Source organism: Megalops cyprinoides, chromosome 20, assembly GCF_013368585.1.
Source record: "Megalops cyprinoides isolate fMegCyp1 chromosome 20, fMegCyp1.pri, whole genome shotgun sequence".
NCBI classification, from domain to species: domain Eukaryota; kingdom Metazoa; phylum Chordata; class Actinopteri; order Elopiformes; family Megalopidae; genus Megalops; species Megalops cyprinoides.
Window position 1 is genome coordinate 24,330,929 of NC_050602.1, and position 8,438 is coordinate 24,339,366.

General features: G+C 43.2%; 1 protein-coding gene across 2 annotated transcripts; it reads right to left on the bottom strand.

The window, feature by feature from the left end:
* Window positions 1–319: 319 nt before the first annotated feature.
* On the bottom strand, window positions 320–7,262 carry mtf2 (metal response element binding transcription factor 2). 2 transcript variants are annotated; one of them, XM_036554676.1, is made up of 15 exons: window positions 7,051–7,262; window positions 6,019–6,220; window positions 5,790–5,871; window positions 4,576–4,671; window positions 4,376–4,476; window positions 4,096–4,244; window positions 3,788–3,883; window positions 3,616–3,684; window positions 3,079–3,202; window positions 2,607–2,674; window positions 2,347–2,517; window positions 1,877–1,982; window positions 1,218–1,276; window positions 1,024–1,131; window positions 320–741 (listed from the first exon to the last, which is right to left on the bottom strand). In XM_036554676.1, the coding sequence occupies exons 1-15, from the start codon at window positions 7,053–7,055 to the stop codon at window positions 387–389; spliced, it is 1,791 nt and encodes a 596-aa protein (XP_036410569.1). In that variant the 5' UTR covers window positions 7,056–7,262; the 3' UTR covers window positions 320–386. The 2 variants fall into 2 exon arrangements, with proteins under 2 accessions (XP_036410569.1, XP_036410570.1); XM_036554677.1 differs by lacking the exons at window positions 6,019–6,220; window positions 7,051–7,262 and having other exon boundaries at window positions 5,282–5,858.
* Between the last annotated feature and the right edge of the window lie 1,176 nt (window positions 7,263–8,438).

Genomic DNA, 8,438 nt, shown 5'->3' on the forward strand with positions numbered 1-8,438 from the left:
GCATATTCAGAAAGAATCAAACTGTCTTAAATGGGTATGATAAACCTGCAGCAGCACACTTTTTAGATGCTTTATTCGGTTCCTCTCTTTTGATGAGTACTACCACACATTTCCTCCGCAGGGTGAGAGGCTGGCAAGGCCACGCTCCCACCCCACATCTCAGAGGTAAATGAAAACAAAAGCTCAACACATCGCAACACATCATTCCATCTCACCTTACATTCAACCAACTGGTCTTGCCCCAGTGTGTTAAAACTAGCGTCACAAATTCAAAACATCTTATTCAATCAAAGTCAAAAAGAAAAAGGAAAAAAAAAAAACAACCAAAACAACCAAAAAAAAAAAAAAAAGATCTTATAGAAAGATAAATGCAGGGCAAGTTAAGCTTATGAGGCAGTGACCCCCTCCCACTCCACCAGATACTGCACTTTCCCGTCCAGGGTGACCCTGCGGGCCAGGACGCGGTACTTTTCCCCACACGCCATGCGGCCGGCCGCTCCGAAGTAGTTGGTGATGGAGCTCTTGAGGTGGCTGAGCTGCGCGTCCTGGTCCAGGCTGTGTACAATGTCTGTGCGAAGCCCCGGGAGCTGGCAGGGCTCTGGCAGCTCCGGCTCGCGGGGGATCTCTGGGTTCGGGGGCTGCAGGGCCCGCCGTGGCCGGCCCCGTCTCCGCCCCCTCCTCAGGGAAGGCTGTGTGATTGGCCACCGGCGGCCCGTGCGGGTTCTGCTCGACCGGTGCAGGCTGAGGAGAATAAAAAACATAACTCTACATAAAATTAAAAATTCAATAAATCCTGCTTGCTACCCCCACACTTGAATTATTTAGATGAACTCTTAACCACCTTGGTAGCCTCACACTAGAAAATTTCAATTTAAAGAATTTATTGCGAGTCCTGTGGACAACACATCCATATATCTTTACCCACATATGCAGTCACTGTGAATCATTTTCCTCAGGGATGAAAAATACATTGCGACTCATTACAGGAATGAAAAGTGATACCACCTGCGAGCAGAGACATACCTGGACTGTCTCGAAATACTCGTTGAGGTAGTTTCGGTGGTGCTTGTGGCACCTATAGATTCCACATCTGAGGTACTTGAAGATGGTGCAGATTTATCACTTCTGCTGCTACAAAGAGAAATACTGGAGAGTAAGGCTGACGTAGTGAAGCACGGCTTCTTACTCCCAGACAAGAGGCAACGGCAGACACTCACCTCTTAGAAGCCAGTAGGTCCAATGGGTGGTTCTCCACTGTGGGTGGCTTTTCATTATCCTATAGCAGGAGGTACAGGATGGAGAAAAATGCTGGTTTTTCCATGTCTACATCGTGATCCATTTCACCGCATGACTGCGCCCATAGCACACATAAGCTAACATGTTTCAGCAATGTTACAAGAATTGCTACGCTAATGTTAAATGATATCACCACGGAAAAATGTTAATTTTGTGTCTCGGTCAGTAAAGGTCCTGGCCACAAGTACAGCTACAGCCCTGCTGATCACATATTTGTTAGTCTGAAGCTGGGCTGTGTCATTGGCCAGTGATGACCAGGGGCCTACAGTGACAGGACATAACTAGTTTTGTCGTGCTACGGTAGTTCCTTATCTCAGTGCATATGGTCACCTCCTAGTGTCCTATCAGATGCCCATAAGGTCCAGAGCTATCACTAGTGAGAGATGCCTCAGTCTGCCGGTCAGCTCGGACTCTCCGGATATGCACTTGCATTCTGTAAAGCAGCATCAGGCGACTATACCAGAGGACTGCCCATGCGTCATTTCAGCACTCCCTGCGTGCAGGATGTGCATGGAAAAAAACACATACATACACTCGCACACACACTTGCACACAAACCCCCCCCCAATGTAGTGCTGACCTGGGTCAAGAGCTCTCCGGATCTTCGCAGCTTGGCCAGAGTCTCAAAGGAGGAGTGGTCAACGTGCTTCCTTTTTCCTTTCTGCACCACGCCATTGGTCATCTCACTGCAGTCATACAACACAACCCGAACAACTCAACGCCGGTTCTACGTTTTCTTTTATGTACTATATCTGTTGCCTCAAACTTGGTCTGTATAGCAGTGTTACCTACATAAATCTGTATCATTCAGTACTGCATGATAGAATATAAATAATAAGTAGACAAGCAGTAAAGCAGAAGAATTTTGAAAATAATGTACATAATGACAAATTAAAATGATACACACAAGCCACACACACTGGGATGCTGGGTACCAAAGCCCCAAGACAGTGTGACCAATCAGTAAAACCACACCATGGATCAGTGGGAAATGCTGTCTGAACAGGTCCATTTCTGTGCACGGGTTGCAGGTTAGAGCAAGTTTCTCACCTGGGCTCAGGTAAGGGCTTAGTGGACTTGCGGCCTTTGATCTTGATCTCGTGGGAGGCCCTCTCGGGCTCCTGGTCGACCGTGGAGTCTGTGTTCTGGGGAGCCGGTGGGAAGCGGATCCGCAGCCCATACAGGTGCTTCTTCTTCTTTATCTCTTTACCTGACATGAACCTGGAAACGGCAGGACCACACAGATCAATGACATTGAACCAGCGCTGTTATTACAGCAGTTATCAATCATATCAGTGTATAAAACTTACATGGTGTGGTTGCTATTCAGTGCTTCAAGAATGCTTTCATATCGATCTGATTTAGGAGTGTCTCCAAGCTGGGGATGACAGACAAGACAGATTAGGTATTTAAACATCAAACTGTGTTTTATTTCCTGCACTCACATTTGCAAACCATCAATATCCTTCAAACACTAACCAATCAACAATTCATAAACAGCCGAGTGCTCCATTTCCTACACTCATTCAAAGTAAAAGAAAACATTACCCAAATAAACTGGTCACTGTAAGAAAATGAAGCATACATTCAAAACTTCTGAAATCTCATCAGTTTTCCTGAATTATAATTTTTTGTCTCTTATGGTTGTCTAATGTGTCTGAAAATCCTTCCCATTTAATTTTTCTCTATTATTTTAAATATATATATTATTCAACAAATAAGATAATTCTAATTTAGTCTTATTCTTATAGGAATTTTTCGTAAAAATGACCAAAACCCTACCTCTCCAAGCTGCAGTCGGTCCCAGTTCTCATTGATGTAGGCCATCAGTTCCAACTCAGAATCAAAGTATTTCTTCTTGTGAATGACACTCAGGTTGTAAAGGCTCAGGTGTACAATATCTGCCCTGTGGATGACAAAGAACACGGGACTCAAAACAGAACTGACATCACTGAAGCAAAAGGTCTTCACATTGATGCGGTACAACAACCTCTCCCTTCCCAAGAGATTAACGAGCGTACACTGAAAAAAAATGATTCATCGGAAAATTAAACCCATGCGATTTTTACATATACTGTAAGGACCATCTACTAGGTTTGATCTTGGTGTGACCAGCCAGAAAAGGTTTTGGATTATTACAGATTTTTTTTTCCTTTTTCTGCCCCAGAAAATGTGACTTGATCAATGATGATTCATTGTTACATGTTATGTTGACACAGAAATATTTTATGATTTAATGTGAACAAAATGGGTTTGTTCCATTCCATGCTGAAGCACATCACTGTAACATAAGAAAAGGAAATTTTGACTTAAACCCACCATCGTAAAGGCAGACGTTTGAGGTACTCCGGTCCAGAATTGCAAACTGAACAAATAAATAGATAGAACCTAATGTGAAAAAAGTACAAGAACATATTTATTTTTCTCAAAGGCAGCTCCAAACAAACATATTTACTCCAAACTGGTGGCATTTGAAAGGGCATCAGTGCACCTGTCTCCAAAGAGCATGGGCTTCTGAAAGCACTGAATGCAGGCCTCGTGAAACCACTGTTTGCACCTGCTACACTGCAGCATCTTCAGATACCAGCTGGAGAGAGAGCACAGCAGGGTTACATCACTGTGGGATTCATGGAAAACAACCTGTGCCAACGTGCGTCTATGCGCACACGTGTGCCCATGTGGATAAACCGAATTTTTCATTCCAAAACACAACCATGACATTGGGCTATGCACATGCATGTGTGCACGTGTGAGTGAGTGTTTGGGCGGGAATGTGCGTCCGTGCAGCGAGACACTCACTCTCCCGGGCCTCCACAGTAACAGTAACACTGCTGGATGTTGGTCTTGTGACCCTGGTCCCAGATCAGGTCCTCCAGGGTGTAAGGCAGCGACTGCTTCATCTCCTGAAGGGCTTTAGCATTCGGCCCCTTCTTCAGCGCTCCACCCCTCTGCCATCAACCACACAAACAGAGCGCTACTCATCAAAAGCTTTGCACGTAAACTTCCATTAGGATGACAGACAGCGCAGCATTTTTGCGTGAAAGACAGGGTCTTCCAGAGCGTTTTTCCACGGCCGCACCTTTGTTGTAGTCGCAAACACACACTGACGGCAGAGCCACTTGTCGTCGGAGGCGATGACGCTGGAGTCGATGTTGGGAGCGTGGCAGAGCTGATGATATCCTGCGAGACAGGCAGAGACAGCGTTTCAGACGGTGAAGCAGGCAGGGACGCCTCCTTCGCCCCTCTCCGGGCGTTGTGAGGGCTGGGCCGGGGGCTTACCTTGCCCACACTTGTCGCAGATCACCATCTCGTTGGGAGGCTCGGAGCTTTCCTCCTGGCATATTGTGCAGACCATCTCTCCACCTCCGCTGGCCCCTGCAACAAACAGCTACCACTTAAGAGGTCTTCAAGGGCTGCTGTCCATTACAGCATAAATGATTAAAAAAATAAATAAAAAGAGAGAAAACACCACAATGTGGACCCACTAAACCACCTGGCACTCTTACACACAGGGTGGAAAGAAAGACACCAAGATTTACAGAGAGCTGAATTCACAGCATTGATCAATCACTATTTTCATTAGGCAGGTGTACATGTACTCATCTCAAGCTGAAAATCCGAAACAGAACACTTTCCTTTCGTCGAGGACATATGAAAATGATGCCAAATATGAGCTTAATGTATTTATATGTATGGATTTAAACAAGCCTGGTTTAATAGATCAAGTGCTCAAACCCTTTTAATCATTTCAACAGCCCCTGAATTCATTACTAAAGGCAGTTGTGTTACTGTAGAGTATGGAGACATCTGAAAGGACTGAACCTTCAAATATGGTTGAAAATACAGTCTACTGGTTTTATGCCCTAAGAGAACCTATCAGCCTGCACTGTGATGCAACATAGGACACCGAAACATCATGTAGACCACAGAAGGGAAAGTAAAGATACATATTACATACATGGACACTGACACAGACTCAAAGTACCTTCCCTAATACGGTCTCCGGAAGCCTTGTTGAGCTTACAGTTTGTGTAAGCCCAGAAACCCTGAGGTCTGTCAACTGTCAGAGACAAATTAAAGATAACTCAAGCTGAATGGAGCAGATAGTGGAAAGAAATGAACCAAGTAAATAAGAGCCAAAAAAGAACTTAAGCCAAACTATAAATTACACAGCGTGAAATGAAATAAAATCTAAAAACTGAGGCTGTTGATCGGTCTTCTATTGGAAATACCTGTGGAGAAAATAGAGAGGCTTGAAACTACACTGATGCATTGAAATGGTACAAGTGGCATTACACAACACAAAGCCCCAACAGCTTTTAGGTGCAATACCTTCATGCTGCATAGATGCTGATACTGATGTCTCCAAGGGCTGAGAGGCAAAGCTAGGGTGCAAGACTACATATACCTACAACCAGGCTCTGATGATAAATCGCATTTTCCAAACGACAACACCATCCCCACGAACTTGAAATTAAGTGGAAAGCACTTGCCCGTTTGAATGTCCTTCCACAGAACCCAGGATTTTGAGTTATCTTCAAAAACAACAAAACAGCGCTGGTTTTCTTTGTTTATCTGTGAAAAGATGTCACCGTAACTACGGGAATCAAAGCAAAACTGTACAATTTACATGTTATAAAATTCAACAAAACTTAAAATCTACACCCAACAAAAACAAATATGAAGACTTTCAATATGCATAGAAAGAACAATATTTTTAACCTTTGTGATAGTTCCAAGATAAAACAAGCCATCCGACCAGCGAGCTAGGACATCTTGGCCCTCTTCAAATTTGCTCGCAAGCTTCGTGGTCCTTCTGTGCCCATCCTTGAGAGACAGTTTACCCGGGGACGCAGGCGACTTGCTTTGCCTAGGGGAAGGTGATTTTTGGTGGACTGACAAGTTCGCTGCTCCCGTTGCGTCTCTGTTGCGGAAGAGCATGTATTAAAAACACACTGGGCACACTTTCGTTTCGCCACACACATGTACTACACAAATGTAGTTCAACGTCCACAAATGGCTGGCAAAAGTAACCAGCCAGTAACGTTTTACATAACAAAATAATGAAAGGATGCATCCTGGATCTGACATTCATTGTCAAGCAATCGGGGAACGACATGCCTTCTTATGACAAAATGTGGTAAATGCTACGAGTATGCAAACATACATCTGCAAGAACCGAACATCTACATCTGACCAAAATTTCCATTATGATAGCTAGTGAATACACGTTCCTTGTTTACTGCCTCATTCAATATAAATGGCCGAACGAGCAATGTAGAGGTGATTGTTTTGTTACAACATTATGGATGATTGATGTCAAACATGCCTCTATTCTACATGTGCGAGACAGTATGGACTTACGATATATCCAGCCGTAATACATAAATACGGAATTAAAAACTAGAGGTGACGGTAGCTAGCTAAGTGGCTAGTTCTGTGCTGTTCAAGGCGTTTTCCCCCTTTCGTACCACAGTCCCCCTTTTGTTAGCTAGCCGGGCAGCTAGCAAAACGAACAATGAAAATGATCACCACTTGACTTCTACCAAATACAGCTGAGCGATACAACGAACGCGGCTCTATACACACACACAATGTATCCCCCGCGTGCATTTTAACGGTTATCTTCAGACAAATTCAAATGTGGCGGTTAATTCGACGGATTTTTAATCACGCGAAATGTTTGCTCGTGGACGTACCGGACACCTCTCTCTCCCTCTCTCGAGAAAAAAAACAGAACAATTTTTTTTTTACCTCATTCGGTCACTTCAGGGGGGTCAAAATGTTTCATATATTTAACAAATCGGCCTGAAAACCGACAAATCTTGCTCTTCTCCCTCGCACACCCGTTTATGTTTCGCAGACTGACAGATTTCCCTCTCTTCGGTTTCCCCGAGTTCAAAAAGATTTTTTCCTTTTTTAAAAAATTACAAACGGGTCGTTCTCTCCCAATACATTCGCCATTTTGGTTTCCCGCTGAGACTCGGTTGCATTCTGGGAAGAGCCCCAACCTGCAACGACATATCAGTTTTTTATAGCTAGTCAGCTAACCATATTTGAAAAGGAAGGGCAGGGTATTTGTGCAGTGACTGCAGTCACGTTGGGAGGAAAACACCAAGTCAGTTAGTTTGTTTGCTACACAGCATACAAAACAAGCAAGCAAGTTAGATAAGCAACACATCTTATGCAAAGAACAGGATGTATACACACAGTCTGTTTTGTCGTGTTTACTAATTAAGGTGTGTATCTCCGCACTTGTGTTCTTGATTTCTAGCCAAGTTAACTATCTACATCGCTTTTAGTTAATGGTACCTTTTAGCAATGAGCTACAGCAAATTTATTTTGCGTATAAGTTAGTAAAACAATTCGTCTAGATAGGAGTGTGCTAAGTAATGTGAAGTATTTATTTCTGACTTTTATGAATTAATGGACTAAATAAGAGAAAACTAACTTGCCAGTTAGTTGACTTAGTTCGGACGGAATTTTAACATTTAGCTAACTTACTATCAAGCTTAGTCCGTGCTGCTGCATTTCGAGGTTTTGCTACCGGTATTTGATAAAATATACAACGGCAAGTAGACTATATAGCTGCCTTAGGTCGCCAAATCACTGCCCAGTGGGTAGTACAGATAAGCTAACTTGGATGCTTGGCTGTCACGTTTTCTGGATGGTTTCACCGAGTTTACTATCCACCACTTGGGGCCGCTGGATGATCGCCTGGTTTCACTGTAAGATCTGTCCATCGAACAATGACGTCAGTTATTAGAAATCATTGCATGAATTTAATCTTTTTTTTGGTTGTATATTCCCAGTTGTGAGGGTAAACAGCGATACATATTTAAATGTAAATAAAGATAAATTACTCAACGAATGTGATGCAAATTACAGCAGTGAAAATGAGAACAGGCAATGCATCACAACCGATTAAAATACCACTGCAATTTTTTCAAAATAGTGCACATGGTTTACGAATATGAGGCTACTAATGTCATTGGCTTTGGCACACAAAACAAAAATCATGAGTGCAAGAGGCACATAAATGTGTCGATTTTCAAATCATGTCTAAATGTTTAAATTAAATCCATTAATATGTAAGGACCTTCTTGATGAGAAACAAACCAACAGGAAAAAAAGGTGTTTCA